Raw genomic sequence first — 27207 nt, forward strand, 5'->3', positions numbered from 1 at the left:
CTGCGAACAGTCACCAGTGCAACAACATGATGAGCAGGTCATTTTTAAATTCTACTCCTGCTTTTAAAGGGGATCAGTAGGGAGGATAAGCAAAACACATGTACAGTCATGGACCAGTGCTTTGTACATAAATTTGATCTTTGGAAATAAGTCTGCCAATAGTGTGTTGGTATCTTAGCAGTGTGAATAGCAATCTTCTATGTTATTTGTTAAATTAAATGTGTGTGGCAGCAGCTGCAGACATTGGGCAACTTGTTTAAGAAAGACTAGCCAAACCCCAGTAAATATTTTCTAATTGCTTTTGAAATCACTCGTGTTATCCAGTGTATTGCTGCATAATTGTGACCTAACTGTTCCAAATTTGCTGCTCTGTTTTTTCAAATGTGGTGGTTCTCAGTGTGAGCTGCTCTTCCTTGTACATCCACATAACAAAATATTTGAGAATGAAAGTAAGCGTTCTTTAGGTCCATAAAATGATCCTAGTTAGTTGAACAGGAGTAAAAACCAGATGATGTTTGTTTTAATATATAGTTTTCTAGTTATTGTGACAGCTAAGGTAGTTACAGCATGTATTTTAAGGACCAGGTCTGCATAATATCAAAATTCAGATTTCGTTTCGAGGTGTGTGGTAAAGTCCATATTTCTGGTTCACCTCAGTGAAAAACATTAAAGTGTAAATAAAACTAGTTGTTTGTGGATTCAGATTTCCTGCTGTGAATGCTGCATTATGTTCCAGATTTCATCAGTTTAAAGCAGATTTTCAAATTTTTTTTAGGTCAAACATACGGCCAGACTATGCGGATACAAGCTTTCATGAGTTCAAAATGCATACCTTCAGTCGCGTGACGTCTTGCAAAGTATGTCAGATGCTTCTGAGGTAAGTTTTTTAAGATTTTTCTTTTTTGTGAAATTTGAGTCAAAGGATTATGTGGAAATACATGGCTAGCTGGTTACCTGTCCAAGACAGACAAGCCATGAAGTAATACGTAGTATTTTTTGTATTAGCAAGTTTTTAATTTCATTAAATTGATTTCATTGATCAAATTTCCAAAAATTAGCCGGAGCGCTGTGAAAAGCTGAAAACCTCAAGATGCTCCTCATTTATCAGAAGGTTGCTTTATCATGATTCTTTTGTAAGAATTGCTTTATTTAATTTAATGTTCTTATGTAACAGTAAATGACACCCGTTTTGTAGAGTTTTGACTACCATGGCTGTTCCACAGGTCCCGTTGCTGTAGACCACCAGTCACAAGAACAGATGGAGTATGTTTTTCAGAAAATCAGATGGTGACGATGCTCAGAAATGTTTGATATGGGGAGATTGCTTTGTGAGACAGAAAATAACTGAGGCATTAACAGGCATTTCTGAACCAGAGATATGTAGACAAATTGAAGATAGATGTTGCAAAGCTAGATAAGAAATGCTAGCAGACAACTAATGCTTTCATGAACAAGGATTTGTAAGGCTAACTTCAGCTAAGAAATTCCATGTTTTCTGCCTCTCTCCTCTGAAACACACACATGCTTGCACGTGTGTAGTTTCTCATTTTATTATTTGAGCTGTCTTTTAGGAACTACCTTGTTTTTTTGTAAATATGGACTGTCCGATGGTATGGAGGTGTGTATTCAACCTAAATTCCATAGTGTAAGTTGGAGATGCAAAAGCTTGTGAACTTTGGCCAGTTCAGGTGCTCATGTTGCATATTGTTGATGCTCCGAAAAATGTAGCCACAGCATTTTAGAAAGAGCATTTGAAGTATGGGTAGTGCTTTTGTTAAGCACAGGCATGGAATAAAATAACCTCACGGATGTTCCTCCCTGTCATGCATTTTTTTTCTTTAGCAACCTTTTTCCTGAACAGTTAGACTGACCTGGATTTTCAGAGATTTTTTTTTTATGATTATTTTTTTTTCTCAGTGCAGTAAGGTCTAAGTGACTATGAAGAGTGGTACAGACATCCTGAACTTAGAGATGGCAGGGCTAATTTCTGAATTTGAAGCAGGATAGTTGAGTCATTGTGTCTCTGTTGCTGCACTAACTGCTGTTGCTGAGAAATGGCTGCCTTGCTTTCAGGACACAGCCCGCATGACGCTGCATTGTTGTGCATAGGCATGCCAGTTTGCTCGAAGATAGCTTGGGTATCCCCAGGTGCTACCTTGTGGTATATAGGCATGTCCCTGGATATCTAAGTTGTATTGAAGCCTACTCGACTTAGCCTCATAAAGCGCCTAAATCACTTATTACAATGGATTGTCATTTTAAGCTTCAAACATAAGCTAATGTGTAAATATTTGAAAAAAAAATCTGAATCTTAGTGCCTAATCTTTAAGTGGGGATGAAATCCTGGTCTTAGAAGCATCTGTAGTGAAGGATAATGTTACGTCCTATACTTTTGTCTAGAGAATCTTGCATTCCTGAGTAGCAATAAGGAAAAAAATAAAAATGGAAAACTGCATTAAAATATTTTTATACTTTCTACTTATTTAAGTTTGTGTATTCCGATACTCAAAAATATACTGAGCTTCTGAAGTTAATTAAAAATATATTTCATCACTAACAGTCCAGAAATTGCTGTAGTAAATAGCAGTTGCTGTACGTTTTGTTCAGGTTTAACTTGTTCAATCCTGTGTTCCATATGAGACACCTGACTTTCCTTTGAGCTGAAGGTGTCACGTTAGACCAGGATGCATAATCACTCCAAACTGGTCAGGATAATCTTGGAGACAGACAAGTCTAGTGTGAAGAGTAAGCAGATACATCAGTAGATGGAACTCATATAATTGCTCAGAGATACATGTAAAAAAAAGTTTCCCTGTTAGCTATTCAGTGAATCGTACCTAAGAGAAAAGCCATGCATAAATCTGGAAATAAATTGGTTTCCTCAGACTCAAATTCAGATTCCATTTCATTAAGGGGAATCGGAGAACATTTAGAGTGAGAAAGTGACTCCCTTATTTAGCAGCTCTGAGTGTTAACTAAAGTGTACCCGGATATCTCTCCCCCCCCCCGCCCCCCAAATTTAAAGTCAAGAATATTTGCAAGATAGCCTATAAACTCCTTAATGCTTAAATATATATTCACACTTACAACTCTCTTGAAATGGATCTTATTCTTCATGGTGTCTAGGCGAATTCCCATTGAGATGAAACGGAAGTGTAGATCTATAGTGGGATAGATACATAATGGTACAATTTCAAGCGTACTGTGCCAAAGTTGCTTTGGGCTAAATTGAAATGAAGATTGTTATTCTACTAGTAGTCCAGAAGAACTATCTAGTTGTGATTTTTAAATGGCTAGTAGTGACGAAAAGCAGATGAGCTGCTTGTCAGTTGTCACTTTTGCTCGAGCCTTTAAAGGGCTGTCATTATGCAGAACAGCAAATGACTTCTAATACTTTATGCCACATCTCTTATTTCCTTTATGCGTGGAATTTATCACCTCTAATGTATCACTACCTAATTTTGTTTTACAGGGGAACATTTTATCAAGGCTATTTATGTTCTAAGTGTGGAGCTGGAGCACACAAAGAATGTTTAGGAAGATTAGACAATTGTGGCAGAGCTAATTCAGGTGGTAAGTCATTTTTATTGTTAGAATACCATTTTTAATTAGGACATAAAACTTGCTAGATATAATTAAGGTTTAATTTACCTCTGATTTGTGTTCATTGTAACATACATACTTGTGAAACTAGCATTTATAAGCACAATTAGAATTGCATTTAGAATTCATAGGGATTTTTATTGCTACTAAATTGAAATGTTCGAAAGCAGGAGAGAACTGTTATAGGTCAAACCCAATTTTTTCGTCAATGTCGTATACAGCAAGGAATTGCTCTCGTTTTAATCGTGGACTGCTCGTATGTAACACCTACTGTACGGCATATCATCTATCTTCCTTGTGGTTCTCCCTTTATGTCTATGTCAATTTTCATATTTTCTTCTCAGCTCCTAAAGCTGTTTGTTTGTGTTGCCTCAGCTTCCTCTTTCATCTCTTTGGTTTCCATGGTTTCTGTCCACTCACAATATTCACAAAAAGGTGATTGATGACTCTCTACTTCCTGCATCTAAGGACCATTTTTTTCCTCTTCTTTTAATCGATTGCTGTACTCTGTTTCTTCCCTGGCCATTGTCACTGTGCACTTCCCCTATCTCTTGAAATGGATCTTATTCTTCATGGTGTCTAGGCGAATTCCCATTGAGATGAAACGGAAGTGTAGATCTATAGTGGGATAGATACATAATGGTACAATTTCAAGCGTACTGTGCCAAAGTTGCTTTGGGCTAAATTGAAATGAAGATTGTTATTCTACTAGTAGTCCAGAAGAACTATCTAGTTGTGATTTTTAAATGGCTAGTAGTGACGAAAAGCAGATGAGCTGCTTGTCAGTTGTCACTTTTGCTCGAGCCTTTAAAGGGCTGTCATTATGCAGAACAGCAAATGACTTCTAATACTTTATGCCACATCTCTTATTTCCTTTATGCGTGGAATTTATCACCTCTAATGTATCACTACCTAATTTTGTTTTACAGGGGAACATTTTATCAAGGCTATTTATGTTCTAAGTGTGGAGCTGGAGCACACAAAGAATGTTTAGGAAGATTAGACAATTGTGGCAGAGCTAATTCAGGTGGTAAGTCATTTTTATTGTTAGAATACCATTTTTAATTAGGACATAAAACTTGCTAGATATAATTAAGGTTTAATTTACCTCTGATTTGTGTTCATTGTAACATACATACTTGTGAAACTAGCATTTATAAGCACAATTAGAATTGCATTTAGAATTCATAGGGATTTTTATTGCTACTAAATTGAAATGTTCGAAAGCAGGAGAGAACTGTTATAGGTCAAACCCAATTTTTTCGTCAATGTCGTATACAGCAAGGAATTGCTCTCGTTTTAATCGTGGACTGCTCGTATGTAACACCTACTGTACGGCATATCATCTATCTTCCTTGTGGTTCTCCCTTTATGTCTATGTCAATTTTCATATTTTCTTCTCAGCTCCTAAAGCTGTTTGTTTGTGTTGCCTCAGCTTCCTCTTTCATCTCTTTGGTTTCCATGGTTTCTGTCCACTCACAATATTCACAAAAAGGTGATTGATGACTCTCTACTTCCTGCATCTAAGGACCATTTTTTTCCTCTTCTTTTAATCGATTGCTGTACTCTGTTTCTTCCCTGGCCATTGTCACTGTGCACTTCCCCTATTCTTCTTCTGCTCTTTGGGACCTTAAGGACTCTTGACTTCAGCTAACATTTGGTCTCCCTCAGATGACTCCAAATTTGACCTCTTCCCTTTCTGCTCAGTATTGTATCTGTAATTCTCTCTCCAACATCTTCTGGATTTCCCATTGCTAATGACAAATGTTGGCTCTTATCATTTGCCCCCTTTCCCTTCCCTGTACCTATTCAATTGGTGGCAGTGAGTTGGTTACACTCCAGCCAGCTAGTCATGTAACCATAGTGTCATTTTTGACTCTTCCCTCTGTCCAGGTTCTTAACTACTCTTTCTTCTTTCTAGAGATGATTTGGTGCTGATGGGGGGGACAACTGACAAACACTTCCCTCCCTGCCCTGGGAATTTCCCTCTCCATTAATATGTTTGAATTCCTGTTGTTTAAAAGAGAAGAGCCATTGGAACACATGATGATTTCTAGAAAGTGTAGTTGTGTATGTTGCAGAAGTTTGTAATTAATTGTCCTTCTCACTTCTCTAAAACCTATACGTTCCTTTCCAGAATTATTTCATAATAGTTTGTGAAGCTTCTCATGTCTCACATCTCTCACATAAGCTACTGCAACCTCCTCCATTGGGTTATTTTCTTATTGACATTACTATCTACAATGTTTGCAAAATGCTGTTGCAGAGATAATTTCTCTCCCACTGCTTGAATTACATGACGACTTCATCCACTGCTCTTCACTAAGCTGCTGCTTCAAGATTTTGGTTCTAGCTTTTTGTTCCTTTCAAAATTGTATAAGCTTGTTTCTGTCTTTGTCTTTGTTTGTTACTTCCTGACTTCTACTTGGCTTTTGGCTCACTGTGCTATTTATTTGCCTGCTTCATTCTTTCATGAAATCGTCAGGATGGCAGGTACTGACTTCTGCTGCAGTCAGTCAACTTTATTTTCTCAGTTGCTTTCCTGTATTGGAGATCTTCCATGCTATTCTCTAAGTCAGGACTTTCTAAAAATAATCTTTTGTAGATCTGAAAACGATACAAACAATCACAGTATTTTTCACTGAAATCCTTTTTGGAACATGTTTTTTTTGCAGAACCTCCTACGGATAGTCTAAAGAAAATAAATATTTAAAATGATATTAAAAATGGAATATTTTAAAGCAATTACATTTAAATTAATAGAGCGGAAAAACAAACACGTACTGTTCTTCACAAGACAGCTGTCTTCTGTGGTATAAACCACCCCTACTTCTACGTTTTTTCTTTCTTTTGCGCCTTCTGTTTTAATAGTTTTTGTAGTTTTTATTTTAATTGGATAGCTGGCACCCCAGGAGGCAGGAGCTTGTCTTTCTATTCCTCTGTAAAGATCTGTGGACATATATGGTGCAACGTGTAGCAGTAAGAATGACCATAAATGCCTAGATAACACAAGGTCTGATTTCTTGCCGTTTTCCTGCATACATACTTAAGTAATGCTGTGCACTTGCTAGAGGGAACAAAATAAAGAAAAAAAAAATCACATTTCTGCTTCTTTGTAAATGGAATAAATTATCATTTTACAACTTCAAAGGAGCAGAATGTTGTTTTGGATTTTACTTTAAATCATTGCCCTGATTTTTGTGAAATGATACGGTACTGAGTCTTTCTTTACTGAAGTTGGAAGCAACTGGATTGTTAAGATACTGTTTTGTGTTACCTGTTTAGCTTACATCCAGGAGTTCCGCTCTCTGTCCTCTCCAAACTTCTCTTTCTCTTTTCAGTCTATTTGTCTTCTATGCAAAGGCTCCCAGATTTCTGTAGCTCTAGTACAGGCTAGAAGAGTTGTGTATCTTCCACCTGCTCACGAGGCAGAATGACAGGAGGTGCTAGGCTGTGGCTTCCTTACAGCCTGCTCTGAGAGTAGATCATAGCTGCAAAAACAAACACTAAATTACAGTTCTTGCCATGCTCCCCCTTGCTCTATGAATGAACGAGTGTGGAGAGGACAAATGGTTTTGCCCATTTTGCTGAAAATGCGTCTTCTCTCCACCTGACGAGGGACTTTGGCCACTGAGCAGGAAGGGAAATCTGAAGATTTTTCTCTACCTTTTTCCATTTTTACTCTTTATTTGCCTTTTTAAAGAAAGAAGTGTTGATTGAGCACTGCTGCCCATTCATAGTGTGCACAGAGTAAGGAAAGGTTTAAGGAAGAGCTTTACCGGTTCCTGCTTCCCTCTATGGTCCAGAAAGGGATGGGACAATTCAGACTCTTTTAAATACTGGTTTGTGCAACTTGAGTATGAATGATTTTCCGGAGCTATGTTTTCACTTTTCCAGAGCTATGCTGAGAAATGACGTCTCCCATAAGTTATCTGCCATGCCTGCTAAGTTATGAAATGTTATTAAAGGAATGCAGACACAAAGATATCATGTAGAAGTCAACATTTTCACTGCATTTTGTGAAAAAAGTATGCTCTGCGTGCATGAAATTCTCACATAGTTTTAATTTCGAAGCTTTTCCTTTTGAAATCTTTAGAGAAATTAATTTATGATGAATTTAATTTTTCTAGTGGTGTCATTTGCTGCTCCTGTGGGAAATTACCAAAGGTGGCCTGAGAATGCTATTAGATAAGAAATTGTGGAGCATAGCCGGAATGCTTCAACGGTAGCAAAATGCCTGGAACATTTATTGTATCACTATGTGTTTCTTTTGTTTCTAGGGGCCTATGACAGCCTTTTTCACAGGGCGTAATGGGCATGAAACACAATCATCCTTTTAGGAAACTGGACATTATTATTCCCCAGTCATGTGGTATTAGTTACGGCCACAGACATGGAGTGTATATATCTATCTCCCATGATATATGTGTGGTCTGTTTAATCTGGTGTTCTGTCATTCTGCCAATGGTTGATTCCAGATGCTTCACAGGAAAGCGCAAATCCTCTGTGTGGTAGACAATGCCCAGGAATGATGCTACTTTTTAAATCCTGTTAAATTTTCTTTTTATCTTTTTGGTGTTCTAAGAGTTTTTACATCCTGTTAATGCTTTTGCATAGCTTCCCTATTTTTGTTGATAAAAATATCTAACTGTGTTTCAGAAGTTTTGGAACAGTGAGTTCTGTAAAGTGTTTGTTTGGCTTTTGGTTTTTGTTGGGGTTTTTTGTCGGTTGCATATCTTATCCTGGTTATGCTTGGCCTTTTTACCTTTTTAATTTAACACGCAATTTTGTGGGTTTTTGTGAGAAGAGGCAATGGAAGTCTTGACTGACTGCTTCTGTATGATAAATTATTTTATAACTTTTCATGACCTCTTATTAGTATATTCTCTGAACTGAATAGTCTTAAATTTTTTTTTTGTTATGTCTTCATAAGTGGAACTTTTTCTGTGCCTCAAATAATTTTCATTCCCATTCTGTAGACCTCTTCTATTTCTAGAGGTCTATTTGAAAAGAGGTGATCAGAATTCAAAACACTGCAATGAGAATATACCATTAGGTTTCCTAAAGGCATTTGAATTTTCCTCAGCATTTTCTGGTTTTGTGCAGTTTAAGATTTTGTTTTCTTTTTAGACCACTGAGCAGATGTTTTTGCTAGCCTTTCTGAAATGCTGCTTAAAACCTCCCTGAGTGGATTAAACCTTTTTGTATTTCATTCCAAGCCACAGTGTGTGAAAATTCAAAAGACAGACATCCAAAGACAGATGAAACCTTTAGAATGACAAATTTAATAAGTGTCAGATTTAGATGATACTCTTATGAGAGAAACATTGACAAAATCTGAAGATAAATTGCTGTGTTGCCATGCTATGCCTTTTACACAAACATGTGACAGCTCTTCAGATGTTTTGTTTCAAAGAAGGCCAGTTCAACAGATTATAGAAGTTGCAGTGATAAAAGATGCAGAGATAATCAGATGAATTAATAAATAGAACAAAGTGTCTGCATTTAGCCCTTGGTTTTTTTTGTTATTGTTCCTGCCCTTGTTGCCGTAAATCGGCAGTGCTGGTTGAAGTCTTCTGTGCTCATGTCTGTCATTATTGATTTAACTTTTTTTCCCCTGCAGTGCTGCCCTGTACATGCTCAAGTAGTCCTCTGCATTTTCATGTATTTTACTTTTATGCCCTATCATTTAATTTTTCTGTGACTTGAAATCCTCTGTGCCCCCTCTTTTTTGCTAATGTTCTGATGAACTCCTTCAAGTCTGATTGTGCAGTCTTAAACACAAGGCCTTATGAAATCCTTAAACACAAGGGTTACAAAATGGATGCACGTATTTGTCTGACAGGGCTGTTTGTAAGACACACGTGGTGTTCTTTTCTCTGGTGGCTGATGTGGGGGGGTCTCCCCTTTCCACCTCTTCTGGCTTCTCAGCTGCACTCCTATGTCTTATTTCAAGGCACAGGACAATTTTACCTGGTGATGCTCTCCCGCTACTTGGAAGGGTTTATATTTGGGAATGGTTAAGAGTGGAACCTTTGGTAAGCAAGGATGAGTAAGACACACCTTTAGTAGACGAAGGGAGAAGCTGACTCCCTCATTATTCCCACTTTCGTTGTACAGGTTGTTCTGTGGCCCTTGCAATTTCTGCAGTATCACTCTGCCCAGAACATAGTGCAGAACTCCAGTCTGTTTCCTAGCCTAAACCAGCAGTATTAACAATCCATTTCTATTGCCAGACTGGAATTTTTCCAAGTCCGTCCAATTATATTGAATTAAGTATTCTCAGGCAAACGTTTGCTGTTTCCACAGACTATTGAATATTTCAATTAGATGAACCCCCAGCAATGGTTCTAAAATCTGAAAACATTTTGAATATTTTAAATACGATGCCAAACCCACAAAATTTTCTTCTTTATATTGCTCTTCTCAGGGAATGTTAGAAGCATCTCTCATCAGGGCATAAATGGATTAGAAAAACATTAACTGGGCATTTTTATAGTAATTTTTAGTTAACTTATGCATTATTCCTTTAGATAATTCCGTTTGAAAAAGTACTACATTTCCTTAGGTGGAAAGGAAGTTTCTTCGACTGTGTGATGAACTTGAAAGAAAACGTTACCGTATGAATGGGTTAAGTTTAGAGTTGCTTTCATATGGTAATGTGTATGCCCAATAACATGGTCCATGCTGTTCATGTAATAATTGCTTGCTACAGCACATTAGAGATTATTCATTAAAAACCCATGTGTTTTGACATCTAAAAAGAAACCAGCAGCTTTCACTGTTTACCTTTTTGCTGGCTTGATCAATAGTTGCAAAATTGCTGGCTTTCCTCCAAACCTACCATGTCAACAGCATTGACAAGTAAATGCTCAAATCCCAGAGTGTTCATTGGAGTTATGCCACTTTTTATTTAACTGCAACAAAGGTTGAGCTGTATTTGTTTAACTAACCATCCTTGCTCAACCTGAACAAAAGTCACTCAGGGGGCTTGATATTTTGTGCAGAGCCCTACACTATGGTACTTCTAGGTTACGATTTGCTTTTCTTCTGATTATGCAGTGACTGGCAAAATGACCAGAAAGGGGCAGGTAGTCCCACAGCTCCTTCAAAGTGGCTTACTTTATAGTTCCTGCATTTTAAATATTTCAAATTTTCTTTTAAAATAGGAAGGTGAGTAGTTTACTACATACCCTTTTTATTTACTCTCCATTTAGTTAGCATGTAAATCCAGCTGCTCTGTTGCATCCCTGAGGAGCAGCTTATTCCCATTTTCCGATCTGTGCTCCCTCACTTATCGAGGCCAGCTGCTGCTCCTGTTGCTTTTGTGGTAAAATACAATTATAAAAATGTGACCCAATGGTATCATGGCCTCAGTGAATAAACAAAAAACCTAAAAATTGTGCTGAACTGTGGCAGTAAAAGTAGCTTGCTGTCAGAACGGAGAACTCACTCACTTGATAATTTCATTGGCACATTGGTGATGAGCAGGAACTTGAATTAAAATTGTCGTGTGTAAAATATCTGCTGGTGGATATCCTCAGACATTAATTTTTTTTCTAAAAATAGAAATAAGTAGAAATGAGGTTTTTTTGCTCTTTTACTTGTGTAACATTTGGAAAAAAGATCTCATGAGGAAGCAATTCACATAATTCAATACAGAATATTCTGAAATACAGGAATATTTAAACTGTAATGCAATAACAAGACAAGCATAAGTATTATTTTTTGAATAGGTTTTTATGCGGAAATACAGATACTGGACATTTTTCTATTCCTGAAGTGTTAATAGTGAAGTCACAAATGGCATTTCGATCCATCAGTGTTGGCAAAGTTTTGGGCTTTCTTTTTGATCCAATCCCCCCACCGCCCTTTTCATGAAATATGTTTTATGCAAATTATCAGGAGTATTTACTGGAGTCCTGTGGAGTGCTTTCTTGAATCCAATTATTGAAAGTTGATCGATGCGTTTCTTAATTATTGGTTATGAAAAGCGTTGGGATGCTACAATCACCAAATGGAACTCATTCATCTAGTTGGGTTTGGGATATTTCCTAGAGGTAAAAATAATATTCAACAGCAACCATTAAAAATCAGATTCATTCATTCCCATTGGAGAATAGAATGACATTTCCATTTCATTTTTTTGATAAGAGATCTGCAGAACTAAGTATAGGCCATTTAAAAAAAAAAAAAAAGAAAAACCCTAAGTCTGGATTTGAAGTTTTGGCCTCCCCTGCAAGTACTTACCTAAATGACTTCCCATCATTTGAAGTCATTTATAATGCTGAGATGAAACATTCAAAAAAGGTGATTTTATTCAGATTTTAGCAAACATTCTGAAAGGCGTATCAAATTGTGAAAGTAAATAGCAAAATTATATTGAATTTCAGCAGCACTTAGGCAACTGATTCCCTCAGGCTCCTTAGAAAACCTCAGTAGTCTACCTGCACCCCCTCCTTTGGGGCGGGCTTATTGTTCTTCTCTTTGCCTACTATACAAATGCAAATTAATATGTTTGGAAAGGTTATGATCATAAAAGTGTTTTCTGGGGATGACAAGATGATGCGTCTTTGGCGCGCTGTATGAGAGAGGAAATGGTGACTGAAAGCGTACGTGAGAAGAGAGCTCTGCCAGTTTACAGTGGTAAACGGGCTGTGCCTGCCCGGCCCAGAGTCCTCAGCTGGCGTGCTTGGTCTCGGCATGCCTTATCATCTTCACATAAAATGCTAAAAGCCAAAGATTTTTTTTTCCCACGCTTTACTATATATTGTAATTTTTTTTGTTGTTGTTTTAGCAGAACAAAATCTACTTGCAGTTAAAACTTTTTAGTTGATTTACTGTGACTATGGCTTACTGTTTATAAGACATTACAGTAGAAGTTTTCAAGTGTGATGAAGTACAGACCAGGCATGTGCGGTTTGTGCTTTGCCTCAACAGTGTGTGCAGTCCTGGAGAGAGCACACAGGTAAATACAGCTCTGTGTGCTTTGATAAGGCACCGAACCAAAATCTAGAGTACACCTAAATACCTGTTATCAGATTAGACATGCAAAGAAAAATGTAGAAAAAATGCCCCTTTTTGTGTCTTTTGTGATGTGTGGTGGTGTGTGTGTGCAAAAGTGTTATGTCTTGATGCAGTCCTTCTGATCCACCTACAGGACTTTTTTTTTTTCTCTCATTTTTAAATAGTACAAGAAAATTCATAGCAAAAGAGGCAAATAAAACACCAATGGCTTCAGAGTCTGTGGTATACTAATGCAATGCTGAATTGAGCTTAAAGACACGAAATAGAGAAAATTTTGAGGCTAAAGGTGTACATCTTCTCTTGATATACGTTGGCGTGCTATGAAAAGACAGAGACAAGAAAAGGTGTAAACCCGCCTTGCACTACAGAACTGTAGCTTTTGAACTCCCAGCGAGTCAATGTTTATAAAGTATTTTTGAGACGTCCTAACAGTTCATCAGGTGTAGTGGACCGGATTGCCGCGCCGCTGTTGGGAAGTGCAGCATAACTTGGGGCTGGGAGCCTGTCCTAGCCGGCTGGGCGCTGCCCCGCGGGACCAATGGGCGGGGAGGGGAGCGCAGCAGGGTTTGCACAACAGGACCTGGCGCAGCCCCGGGCTGCCGGGGCGGCTGCGGGTTTCAGGTAGCGAAAGAAGGCAGCAGTGTTTTCTGGAATGCAAAACAGCACAGTCTGAGATTGCTATATAAAAAGCGTACAATTTACAATCGCCAATAATGCCAATTTTTACTTACGTTTCAGAACACGGGAACCTGAAACATGAGGTAAGGATTTGTTTTCCTTTGCATGTGATGTTTGTTTTGTTGGTGACATAAGAGCTCCTTATTTACTTTGTGCATGTGCTGTTGGAGCAGGTATGTTTTTCTTCTGCTTTTAACAATAGATTTCTTTAAAGTGGTGGAAACCATAAGTTGTCTAAGAAACAAGGTATTCATAATTAAATATAAATGTATTCTGTTCAAAGTGTGAGTCAATTTTCAGTTGATATGGCTTAATGCCGAGAGCACTGGAAGGCGTGGAGATGTGTTTTTTAAGTTACAGGTAAAAAACATACATTGCTTCACAACTGATGTCTAGATCCTTACTGTTCCTAGACCAAATCTGGCAGTAGAGTTAAAAGTAATCTTTTTTTTTTTTTTTTAATGCTAGCGAGTCCTGCTGGATTAACATGCTAGTGTACCAATCTCTGCCATGCCAGACTGCTGGGCGATGAAGGATCGGCAGGGCAGTGTTTGCCTCTTCATGTAAAGACTTTAGTTGCAGAGCTGTCCCGTGGTTATGGAGTTTATGTAATCTGGGGAGGATGGTAGAACGGGCCCTGTACAGAGGAGCGACTGTGGTGTACGTAGTGTACCTTGCCGTCAGCCCAAGAAGGCTGCAAGCTACCCCGGGTTATTTTCTTGCCAGGCCCTGGTGCCTTTCCACTGAAGTACAGAAGGGCACGGCAGTTGGGTTTTGTCTGCCAGCTCCGACAAGAGAGGCGCAGCACTTTAAACATAGAGTGTAATAGTTTCTGGCATCTATTTTAGATCAGGAGTTTATGGTAATTTAACTGCTTAAATGACATGCTGGTTATGAACAAGGTACGAGCGTGTATATTACTTCTCTCCATAAGCATGTATGTCTTCGGTGCTATCGCTAAAACGGGTAGTGGAATCGGAAGGATGTTATTGCCGACATGACTGGTGCAGGGGGTAGTCGTGCGCAGGGCTGACCATGTCCGTGCCCTCTGATGTTTGAGCTGTTTTGGCATTGCCGTGACCCCAGACGGCAGCAGGGGCCAGGCGAGGGGAGCCCCGGCACCCTCTGGCGTGCTCTTTGGCCGTCGGGCGCAGGCCACAGCAGCGGGCACCGGCTTCTTGGGGGCCTGGCAGGGGAAGGGCGCGGTGGCTCGGGAGGAGCCCCGGGTGAGGGGAGGGCTGCGCCACCACAGACCGTGCCTGTGCCCAAGGTGCTGCTGCCTGCCCGCTCTCCTCGCTGCTCCCTCGGCCGTGCCGTGTGCTGCCCGGCTTTTTCATGCCTCTGCCTAGAAATACCCGCTGAGTAAGGGCACTCTAAAATAGGGAAACCGCAGCATGGTCTGTTTGCCCAGCAGTACTGCAGCTGACAGGCAGCGCTGGGGAGCCATAAACAGATCCTTCACTGAGCCTTGCGGACGAGGTTGCCAGACTCGGTAAAGCTAACTGTGGTGAACGTACTGTGGCTGGATGAAGAAAATACGTATACTGGTTGTATCTAATCCCTCCTGCTCCTTGGCTTCTCACCCCCTACCTTGATTTGTAAATCTTTTTTTGTGAGGAAAAAATGGCTTCCTTTCTGAAGGCTATTATCATAGAATCATAGAATAGTTTGGGTTGGAAGGGACCTCTCAAGGTCATCTAGTCCAACCCCCCTGCCATGGGCAGGGACATCTTCAACTAGACCAGGTTGCTCAGAGCCCCGTCCAACCTGACCTGGAATGTTTCCAGGGATGGGGCATCCACCACCTCTCTGGGCAACCTGTGCCAGTGCTTCACCACCCTTAGCGTAAAATTCTTCCTTCTATCTAGTCTAAATCCACCCCCCTTTAGTTTAAAGCCATTCCCCCTTGTCCTGTCGCAACAGGCCCTGCTAAAAAGTTTGCTGCCATCTTTTTTATAAGCCCCCTTTAATTGATTTGCTATTGACTGTTGAGTTGATCCAAAATGTCAGGATTGCTTTCATTTTTACCAAAACTCTTGTTTAACTGCCTCCTTTAATTCTCTCTGTGCAGAAGGAAACTTGAGCATAGATGAGGATCTGTCTTTTTGGAAAACATAGACTTAGATTTCATACCAGTAATGTAATAAAATCTACTGGTACTGCGATATATTTAAGAGTATTGAGCATGTTTTCATACAGCTCAAGAATTATTTCCTTAAAATTGTTTTCCATTACATGTTGGTGTATGTGACTTACATTGTCACAGAATTATTGGGTTTTTTTAAATTTCAGTTAAACATTTCTGTATTTTCCTTCATGCTTGCTTTTCCCACTCCTGCCCCTTTCCTTCTCTTGTGCAAATCTGCAGTTACACACCACTCTGCATCAATCCTTATCAGCAATACAGCCTACATTTAAAAAAAAAAATTAGGATATAATTGAGCCTTTTGTTCTTACTCAGTAACACTACCTTCATTGTAGCAGTGGTTTTAAATTTTTCTTCTTTCCACTGCAGATGAAACAAAACTTGCATCCTTTCTTTGGTTAGAGTTGTGGGGTACAGGGAGAGTATGTCCAAAGACACAAGAGTTTGAAAGCTGTTTTTAAACCAAGTTTTTCATTTTGCCAGCTTGCTACAGGGCTTAGTAATTTGGTTGTGCCTCAGGTTACTGCTTTCTGGCTTGCCTCGGTGTGTGTCCTGCATCAGCTTATATCAACTGCAAGTAAATTGGAGCAACCTAATTGTTCCCTTTGTTATGCAACATGCTTTTCTCTGCTTGGTTTGATTAAAAAAATAAATAAATGCATGAACCTTCATGAAAGCTACCAGTTAAAACATGTTTGCAAAAGCAGATCAGTAGTTCACAGATACGCATTATTTCACATTGAAATTTTCAGGGATTAAGTGTCTTGGAGTATAAAATAAAAAAAAAAAAATTAAAAAAAAGTCTAGTCTTGTCAAAGAGTTTCTGATTTCACACAGCTCTGGTTCATCCAAATTTAAAAGATATAGGGAGGCGAGTTACTAAATATATTTAAGTACTTGCCCAGAAAATAAGGAAATTAAGACTTGCATAGGAAATTCTAGCTACCTTAAGTACAAAGTAGGAATAGTGAATAGTGAAAGTTTCTACCTTATTAAAGCAACACAAGCAGCTTCGATACTTTTGTGTTTGTGGACATAATCTGGGGCAGATAATGCCAAACTGCATATTGTCCCACTATCCTATTCATAAATGATCAAAAAATAAATTTGTTCTTGGTATCAAAAGATGTTGATGTGTGAATAAACCTACGGACTAAGAATCTTTTGAGCCTAGTGTCAGAAAAAATAGGATATATGAAAAAACAGTCTACATGACTAAGAATATTTTTCAAAGTATGATCTAACTATAAGATAAAGATAATTGTGGTGGTGGTTGGAAGAAATAACTTGAGAAGACCAGCTTTGCCTAGTAGATTGTGGGAATGAAAGGAGTGTAATGTGCCTACATGCAAACATGTTTATTCATATCCTTGATTTGTATTTTTGCTATGCAGAAACGAGCGAATGGAATTAGAAGAAACTCTAGACACGTGGACCCAGGTTTGTGTCATGACTTTTAATAGTTAAACATCAAATGAAAAGAGCGAGAAAGCTGTAACTCACTTTATAAAATTACATTATGAATGCTACTGTAACGCACGCAATGTTGAGAACTTTATTGCTGAAGTCGTGAAGGTCTAAAGCGATTGCTTCGTTTGTGATTTCAAAGATAAGGTCAGCTGATTGAACTCTGATTTTTTTTTCCTTGTTTTTTTAAGCAGTGCTTCAGTTCTACCTGAACAACAAAATGCCTCTGGGCTTTCAGTTAACATGACGCACCCTACTGTACTCTGCAGTTTTAAAAGAAATAACTAAGTGATGAAAAGCAGACAGTTGCTTATAAAGCTTAGGTTCTGATCTGCAAAGCTGTGGGCAAAGGCATAAACCAATTGCAGTTTTATGTAGAATTTCAAAGTGATTTTATTCTTCCTGTTAGTTTATAGTAGATACTTTTGTGGAATTGTGGCAGCAGCAGCCCTTAAGAAAATTAAATGCTTGCTTATAGACCGTGTACTCAAGTGGGTGAACATTTCCTCTGGAGACCCATTATATGTCTGTATAAAATACTCAATGGTTTTCAGTGTAACTGATATTTTTACTGTCCTTTTTTACAGTAATTACATTTCTGTCCTTTATGTTTCTTGTATAGTTTAATTACTGGAGATTTGTTATGCAGATATTTGAAATAAAACTAAGCTGTGGATTATTAAATGTTTCTAGATGTGGACACCTGAGAATAGCTGGAGTCAAACATTAAACAGGATGGCAACTCTATACACCACATTATAGCCTGGCAGAGCTAAGCAATTTCAAAAAGTAGGAATGCTGGTTGTGCCACTAGCATTGCAGCTGCCTGGGCTCTGAAAGTCTAAATGTTGTAACTAGCTGAAGCAGACCACACCTTTCTTACTCACCTAACTTTGACATGGTTTGGAACACGTATCGTCACTTTGTTCCCTCTAGCAAAAAATATTGCTTCATGATACTCCTAAATGGTTCTGTGTGTTGTTGACTGAAGTCATTAAAGAAAAAAGTGGCACCCTGTAAGTCTGAAAATTAATACAGTCAGAGGGAGAAACATCAAGAATATCAATTAAATAATGCAGAAGAGGGTAAGAATACTTCTTCCAAGTGGGACTGTGCGAGTTCTTCCCATTCAGTGGTATATGTTGCAGTGAAGTGTAATGTGTGCTTGCAGAATAGTCCTTATAGGTACAGATCTTTAAACACAGCTGTCTCATGTAGACTCCTAAAAGTTTAAGTAATTTAGCTTTGAGAACCTTTTGGGTATACTGATGGTTTTACTTCTATCAGACTTCAACAGCAAGTATTTACATGATCTTTATATACAAAGATACTTTAAAATTAGTTTTTGTTGAAGAGTAAGTGCCATTCAAATCACTAGTGTCATATTGAATAAATAGGTGTTTAAAAGCTGTATGAAACCAATGCCTAAAATATGGTTCTGCTCCCCCCCACCCCATCCCTTTACCTACACAGAACAGTTCCTTGAGTTGTTGGGGTGGTCTTACTGAGTAAAGTTCTTGGTCTCTGTTATGTTTTTGAAAGCAGGTGGAAATGCAGAACATCTCTATTATCTTTAGGTCCCTTTATTAGAGATACTGTTGCAGAAGACTGCCTTACAGAATTGCTTCTGACATTATAAATGTTTTAAAATAAATAATAATAAAAAAGATACTACATACTAACGTGCTCTGTACATACACTTTGTCAGTTTTGAAATGAAGGGAGCTTTTTTTTATTTGCATTTTGTCAGCATATGCATTCTGAGTCCTGCTGTAACTTGGTGGAGATAACTTTTAAAGATATGAATGTCTTTGGTAAACTCTTGGCATCTCTTTTGCATATTCTGAGTAATGTTGCTCATCAGATTGCACATTGCCTTGAGAGACAGAAGATGCTATCCAGAGAGCAGCACTTGTAAGAGATCAGTTATTTCAGGCATGCCTTACTGCATTGATCCTAAGAGCTTTTCAAGAACGCTGGCATATAAATCTCTGGAAATCCTAGTACCGTGGTGCTCTTTATGCTCAGAGAGGTAGTCAAAGTCAGAGATAATATTTAAATCTTAATGTGCTGTCTTTTTTTTTTTTTTTTAAAAGTTCGCTGCCCAGACGTTTAATATGCTGCCGCTACCTGTGTTGCATGTTATGGTGCTGAAGCATGGGTACTAGTTTAGGAAAGCAGGCATTTGCTGTGAATCAGTAACAGGCACCTGCAGTGTCTAAATATTGATGGAGTTTGATATCAGCAGTAAATACAATTATTTTGGGCTGCAAGTATTTTAGCACAAACTTTTCAACATTGTGTTCTGTCTTGTCTCCTTCTGTTGTCTGTCTTGGGCTATTTTAGTAAAGAATAATGGAACGCGGGAGGCATAGCATAGTCAAGTTGATGCATTGTGCTTCTCTTTTTATGCTTGTTGGAGCCAAATTCAACTTTTACTGACACAGCTTAGCCTTGAATGAAAACATTTAAGTTTGATGAGAAGTACTGTGAGTAGGAGGATGGTCTAAACAAAACAGTGTGAGGATACTGGATTAAAATATCTCGTCTTCTGCTGGTAAAGCTCGTTGATGGAGGAACCTATCTAGTTGAAGTACCCTAAAAGCAGTAAGTTGTTCATGGCTGTTTCATTTGTTTTTCTTGGAAGTTTGGTTAAAAGTTTTGACAGTGACAGTTTCCTCCTTGAGATTTGCTTTGTGCTGAATAAGAAGGAAGGTTAGAAGGAAAAGTGATTAATGGATGATGAGGCAGAGAAATTCCTGGGAAATGAAACAGTCATGAGAAAAGAAATATGTGCAGAAACTACAAAAAGAAATGTGTGCAGAAACTGTACTAGTGAAGAACGAATTGGAAGGCAAAAGAAAATGTGACTTTGTCTTTTCTTTATGCTGTGCACTATGACTTCAGCCTGTGGTGCAGTTGCAGATAGCCACCTGAATTGGTCCATCTACGAAGTTTTAGGGGAGACAGGTTTTAGATAACCTTTCTTTGGATTAATCAGCAGATAATAAAAGCCATTGAGAGAATGAACCTGTAAATGCATCTGCACCTATAAAGCCAGGAAAAATTTGGTGTATAGTTTGCATTTTACTGTAGAACAACATGATTCTGCTTAAATGTATTTGAGAAGTGATTAGATTGGTGTCAGTTTTTGCCTAGGATGGGCATATGGATTGATAATTACATAACATTTTTTAATTGTGTAAGGAATGTCATGAAAACTTTTATGCATGTGTTTAATTTTAAGCATGTGATTGGCACTATTGTCTTAAATGACAAATGGACCATTCATGTGTATATTCGTAAGCATAAATTCAGGCTTTGTATATTTTCTTGAGAAGGGTGATGCAATCCGACCAATTTTTTTAGTATGTTTTTTTTGTATGTATTTTAGTAAGAGTAAAAATTATTTTCTTTCTCTTTCTCAGCTATTGGAATAATACAGTGTACGTTTGCTATCTTTTTATTTTTTTAACGGTATAAAGAGTCTAAATGTGATAGATTCACAGCTTGGTGTTTTCAAAACTAGTTTTACCCTAAACACTTGAGCTAATATAAACATTGGAACTTTAATCTCTAAAAGTGTGAAAGTATATTTCATATCAGAAGGATAAACTTGGTAAAAATAGAACACTAGAAGCCTTATATTCAAGATTCATTGCAGACTAAACTAAAAATCTGGTCTGTGAAAAAATGTCACTGACCATGTTCTGACTTCTGAAATAGCTGATTTCTTTATAAGCATGGATTAAAGCTTAGAAAACCTCAGTTCTGAACTGAGGGACAGAACCAACAGGTCTTCTCCCTTCAAAGAAAGTAAAATATTGACTGGGTTTTTTTTGGGGGGACACACAATATTAACAAGTAATGCATGCAGTGCAGTAGCTTGGGCAAAGCTATTTTTCAGCCTGGGAGTTCAAAGATCAAATAGTAATTTTGAAAAGAGGTATTTGTATTTCTGATTGGTGTCTGGTCCGTACTTGCTTTGTGAAGCAATCCTGTAATGTTGATTTTACACAGATTATAAAGAAAAGGATCTGAAGAGAATAACTGGGTTTATGGCCTGAAGTATATACATTAAAAAAAAAAAAAAAAAAAAAAAAAAAAAAAAAAAAAAAAAAAAATCTGTGCAGGGAGAAGTAGCAGGGAGAAGTACAGCATTGGAGATATGTTTATTTAATTAGACATGGTGGGAAATGAGCTACTGTGTGCTTCATATTTTGTTGAAATTGGATTGTGGAATCTTTTAACTAGGTTGTGTCATTGTTACATGTGTTTCATTACTAAGCAGTGAAACAATATTCAGGTATTTGTGTATTGTGGTAATGGTTGCATCTTGTCTTCATAGTAAAAATTAGGGGATAGTGTAATATTGGCAATTTAAATTTCCTTTTCAGTTGAGAATGAGGTATATTAGACTGTGAGATATTTCAACAAATTCTGACAGTGTGCTCTGTGATATGCAAGTCTAACTCTGATTTCCATTTCAGTGCCACTCCAACCATATGTCCAGCCAAAAGCAAAATCTGGCCCAAATTCGAACGCTGGGATATCCCAACCTGCAGATAATTCTTTGCCCTGCATGTAGTTGTTATAGATAAAACTACTCTCTTTAACTGAGAATTTGAAGCATGTCTCTCATCATCTTGTCTTTGGAACTATCCAGGCAAGTCCTTGGTAGTCCTGATTGACTGTTGTCTTTTTTGTTCAGCCCAGTATAGAGAATACCTGATTTCATGGATAAGAAAAGATAACCTTCTGCAACGTGAAGCCCAGTGCTTAAAAACTGGCATTCGGGAATTTATTTCTCCATTTCAGCAATGGGGGCAGCTACCTGTGATTCTGTCTGGATCTCTGGTGGCCCATTACTAACTGTCATTGTTGAGAACAAGAATTTATCTTAGTTTTAAGCCACAGAAAATGGTCTACCAAAAATAAAAAGCCAGTATTAAACAACCCCCCAGTATTTAGTTTTCGCATGAGAAGTGAGGAGCTGACTGATGTCACTAATAGTATCTCCTTATTATGACTATCTTCATCAAGATGGATTAGACCAAGGTAGCATTTTTTCCTTTAGTAAAGGAGTTTCTGTGTATAGAATCAAGAAAAACATCAATAGGTGTTTTTCTGAGACATTCGGTAGTGTTACTTAATTATTTTTCCTGTCAATAAAATGTAGGCGTGAATAGCAATCCCCTTTTAATAGTTCTTGTCTTTCCTTTCAGACTGAGTAGAGCAAACCATTTGTTTCTGCATCTTCCCTCAGGACCTTGCTCAGAGTCCCACAGGCTTATTTCTTTCTCTGTTAAATATCTGTGGAAAAGCTTCTGTGGGGAAGTTGACGTGACAGCACGGACTGAAGTACTAGAGTATACATAAGACATTCTTTTCAGCTTTAGATACTGCTTACATTGAACATAACCGTGGGTTTTAATGGCTGGTCAAAACAAACGTGTACATGAAGGAGCAGCCGACTGCAAATTAAATTGGGAAAAGCCTGAAGGAATACTGGAGGAAAGAGAAATGTTTCACAAAACTTCCTCTAGTAAAGAGTTTGTTGTATGACAAGTTTGAGGTCTTTCCCACTGCTTACTGATACAGGATAACCTAATAAGGTTCATAGTAGTAAAACATCCATTGCATCTGTAACTGTCCAGAAGACTGGGAGACTTGCTGCATGCAGACTAACCAGAATGACCTGCTCGTTTACGTCCTTTTGATTTAGTGTTTGCAATTTCCTATTATAGATAAAAATGCAGCCCATGGCTTAAAAAATGCAGCCTATGTGGCTCAAAAAACCCCAGTTACTATTTTAAAGACTTGAAGGAACTCAAATGTCTACTTCTCTTGGAAGTAAAGTGTATCTAATAATTAACAATAATAACAAAGTATATATAGTTTTGCATGTTTTCTCTAGAGATAATTTTGTAATGTTTGTGGAGCATTAGATTTGCTAAGTAGCTAAAGACTTTTCTACACGGTAGCGTATTAAGCTACAGAACCAAAACCAAGCTTTGATTATAGATATGTATAACATATGCTTAACTTCTTGGGGGGGTTTATGGGGTTTTGGATGCTTTTTCCTTCCCCCCACAGCATCTAAACACTTTGTTCAAGGTGCATATAAAGTATACAGTGCATGTCTTTAGGAATCTGTGTGAACCAGGTGAATCGCAGGAAAGAACTGGTTTAACAGGGCAGCTAGGAGCGCGCTGGCTGCAAAAGGAAGACTCCTTAGCAGGATAGAGGCAATACTGCTTGCTGACGTGGCGTATCAGTCGGAATGTTCTGGAGTCCTTCAAGGACTTGGATTGCAGCTGTAACTTGACCAGCTCTTAGTATTGACAGATGTGTTTTGACGTGTTTTGATGTGTTTTACATCATGCGGCTGGGACAGTGTTGGGGTTTGAGACCAGAGTCGGTGAATTTCTTTGTGGTCACCACGTTCTTAGGAGCAGGTAATGGGACAGCTTCCTCCAGGTGGGCTCAGCAACAGTGAATTCAGATACACTGAATTGTGTGACCTAACTTGTGAGATCACATCAATTTATCTCACATATTTATTAAAAATACATACTACATTTAGGATCTTCGCTTTTTTAACTGCAGCGCTAATGCTGTGTGCTGAGCTATTGTTGCTTCCCAAAATAATGAATTCATCTTTGTTGTGATACAAGAAAGAACATGTCTAATGTTTTGCACCAAGAAATTTTCCACTAATGCATTTCTGGAAGGCAAAGCAGAGTTTTGTCTTCCAATGAAGCATTTCAAATGCAGTTTAATGATTTTTATTTGGGTTGTTATATTTTAAATTAAAATAATTTTTACATTCCTGTTGGGGAGAGGTATTTTGAAAGGTGCCTGTCCCTTTGGCATCTCAGCAGTGAACTAACATTCAGAGAAGAACATAGCCTTTAGCCTTTTCTTTTAATTAAACATCAGAAGACCCAGATGCCAAAGGGTGAAATATATTTATTTTGTCAAACTCTTTCATCCTTGTCTGGTTGGATTGCAAGATTAGTTTGTAGTTGAGTAATTTAGGTTCTTTTGTCTTATTGGGTGTATTTTTGGGACTGTCTCTATAAATTGAGCAACTAACATTTTATTTTTCTCTTAGAGAAATAATGGTGTTTATTACATGCCCAGCATGTATTAGCATAATTTTTAAGGTGAGGTGGTTTAAAAGTCTTACAGTATTGTTCTCTTTTTCTGCATAAAAACACTCTCAACATGGACTGTTCTAAGCAAAACGTCACTGTTTACAGATAACTACAAGGGAGTTGGCAGGCAGAAAAAAGGAAGAGATTAAGGTCAAAGTGGACCAAGTGGGCATACAAGTATGATCAATAAAACAAACAAAAAAATACACTGTTTTGTGTTTTACACACACAACAAAAATGATACAGCACTATTTAAAAAGAAAAGAAAAGGGCATGTGCAGAAATCATACGGCCCCAAGTTGCCTTTAGTTACCATGGCAAGTAGAAGGGAATTGCATAATATTTTGCTGAAGTTTATTGGGACTTGTAAATCTCTTATTCATCTTCAAGAGGAGTATTGCATTTACCCATCTATTTTCATATCTGATTTTAATCTTCAGGGTACTGTCATTCTCAGAAGGCAAAACAAAGATAATAAGGCAATGAATGATTAAAAATAGTCAAAAGTTACTGAATTTTAACAGTACTGTAAAGCATATGGTTTCTTTTTTTGTGGCTCACTCATTTAACTAAATCAGTATTTGATCACTGCTTCAAAGTAATTCTCACACAAAGAATTTGGGAAACATTGTAAAACTGAAAGCAGCCATCCCATGGGAGAGAAAAGACTGCTGAAAATTCACAGAAGAGAAGCTCCCAGAACTGCTTCTGCCTGAGGAAGGTTTTACAGCTTGGTAGAAGGGGCCAGAGGCAAGAGCCTGGGAAACTGATGCTGCTTTTCAGGAGAGTTTTTAATCTGCTCACCTCCTTGAGCTTCCCAGAGAAGAGAACAATGAGGCTGAGTTAGGCTGCAGGCCAAGCTAGCCCAGGATCCCTTCTTCAACAGTAGCCAATTAAATGGATGTTTAAGGAGAGAATATGGGGTAAGGTGTTGCCGTACTTCCCCCAGTACCTTGTGTTTTTGTTTCTTAGCTCTTAATTTTTCTTCCACGTATTTTCATTACCACTTTTTGAACCAACCTAAAATCTTGGCATTCACAACATCCTTTAACTGTTATTTTCATAATTAGTTGTGTGAGTAAAGTACTTCTTTTTGTTTGTTTTAAACCCGCTGCCTATTACTTTGACACCTCCTATTTTTTGAATCAAGAAAGTGAACAATAAATGAAGGACTAACGAGTACGTTTTCTCACTGTCTCTGTGCCACTCACGAGTTGTCTCTGTCATATTCCCTCCAGACATCTCTCTCCTAGTCTGAGAGCCATTATCTGCTTAATTCTTCTGATACAGAAGCTTTTCTGTACGTCTGACCATCCTGTTTGCTTGTCTGCATACTTCTAGGTCCAAGAGTGGTCGGTCTTTCTAGTTCTGTGGTCTGCTCCGAGAAATTTCTTAGCATTGGTGCACAGCACAATTAGATTATGATCTTAAAGAACTGATTTTAAAGAATACTTAGCAATTACTCTGAGACCTGTTGTCTGTACGATGGTAGCTGTTTCAGAGTCTGTCATCATGTATGAATATTCAACCCATATGTTACTTTGTGTTTGTTAAGTTACATCCAACATGTAATTATGACCAAATGACCTCCCAAGGTTCCTCCAGCCAAAGTTATTCTGTGATTTGTAATCCTATTGTACAGGCACTTCAGTTCATGAAACCTTCTGTCAGTCCTTTGCAAGTAGTGTTCTTTTTAAAGAAATGATTTTGCACCTTCTACAAGACTTAATCCACTTTTACTCCCATTTCAATACTGCTTATTAATTTTTTTGAACAACGTAAGTCCAAGCACGGATGCCTTTAGGTGACCCTTTCGGAAACCACTTTCTATTTGAAAAAAATATTACTGTTTCAACCTTTCACTTGCTGTCCTTTTGCTGCTTATTTATCTGGGGGGAACTTTGCCTGTCATACAGTGAAAACTGGAAGAGAGCCTCATAGTGAGTCCTGTTAAAATTATTTTGCCAAGATTAACATATAATCTTGATCCTCATGTTCATTGTCTACTTCAGAGAACTCCAAATGTCCTCAGTTTTCCTTCAAAAAGTATTTTTAGTCTTTACATTATATTTATCCATATATTTGCAAATTCTGTTTTTATAGTAGGCTTTACCAGTCTGCCTCGTGCAAACATCAGATATCTGTGTTGGGCCATCTACTGATTACAGCTGAGTTGCTTTAAAACATTGCTTTCACACTGACCCTCCCATTGCTATGGTACTGAGACTGTTTCAAGAACTAGGTTGCAGATCACAATTAAACAACTTGGCAATTTCATATTTGAATTTATTTAGTACTTAGTCTTTCCAAGTAGTGACAGTATAAAAATTGATCTGATTGATTTTTCAGTAGAATCAATTCATTCAAGCCAGTTGTTTTAAGCCTTTAACGTAGTTTATCCAGGAAGAAAGGTAAGGTACCTTTATAAGGGTTTCAGAGGAAGCACTTGAGTTCAGCCCTCACTGCTGCTCTTGCTGACCTGCAAATATATAGGAAGACATGGTCCGTCTTGCGCTTTTCATAACTTGCATTTCTTAAGCTTTAGTGTGTAACAGAGAAATTAAGTAGTAACTTCATTATCTGATACCTTGAAAACGTGCCTCAGTTCCACTAATCTTAGAAGCTATTCTTTAACTTGCCCATTTGGAAGAGGGGACGTGGGGAGAGGAGAGAGCATGAGGCACTATGTCGTTTAGTTCAGATGATAAAGCAGCATGTTTACTGTTCTTGGATTTTTTTCCTTAATTGGGTTTGACAGCAACAAATCACATGAAATATGATACAACAACAAAAGCTGCATGTACAGAGCACAGCTTTCCTTCCAGAACAACATCTCACCCCTGGCAGTAGCAATCCTCTTGCAACTAGCAGTGATCATTTTAGTACAGTGGAATTCACTTAATGCCACTACCTCTTCTACAAGTTAAATGTGGGTTGGTTTTTTTTTGCTGTAAGACCCTACAGGTTGCCCTGTAGTTTTTCCCCCCTCCCTCTTTTTTTGCTTGATCATGGGGAGAAGAAGGGATAGATAAGGAGGAAGGCTCAAAAGGAAAAGAGTATGAGACTTAATGATGGAGACTTAAATCTCTGACTGCTTTTGTGCGTTGTGTGCTGGTTTTGTTATTT

General features: G+C 38.1%; 1 protein-coding gene across 1 annotated transcript in view; it reads left to right on the top strand.

Annotated features, from left to right (window-relative positions):
• The window catches only part of VAV3 (vav guanine nucleotide exchange factor 3), a 142739-nt gene that overhangs the window by 71173 nt on the left and 44359 nt on the right, over positions 1–27207 (top strand). The window contains exons 15-18 of the mRNA XM_009283190.1: positions 776–877; positions 3473–3573; positions 13369–13391; positions 16849–16894. Coding sequence (XP_009281465.1) covers positions 776–877; positions 3473–3573; positions 13369–13391; positions 16849–16894 — 272 coding nt within the window. The remainder of the gene's footprint in view (positions 1–775; positions 878–3472; positions 3574–13368; positions 13392–16848; positions 16895–27207) is intronic.

Source organism: Aptenodytes forsteri, unplaced genomic scaffold, assembly GCF_000699145.1.
Source record: "Aptenodytes forsteri isolate BGI_AS27 unplaced genomic scaffold, ASM69914v1 Scaffold181, whole genome shotgun sequence".
In the NCBI taxonomy this organism is placed as follows: Eukaryota; Metazoa; Chordata; class Aves; order Sphenisciformes; family Spheniscidae; genus Aptenodytes; species Aptenodytes forsteri.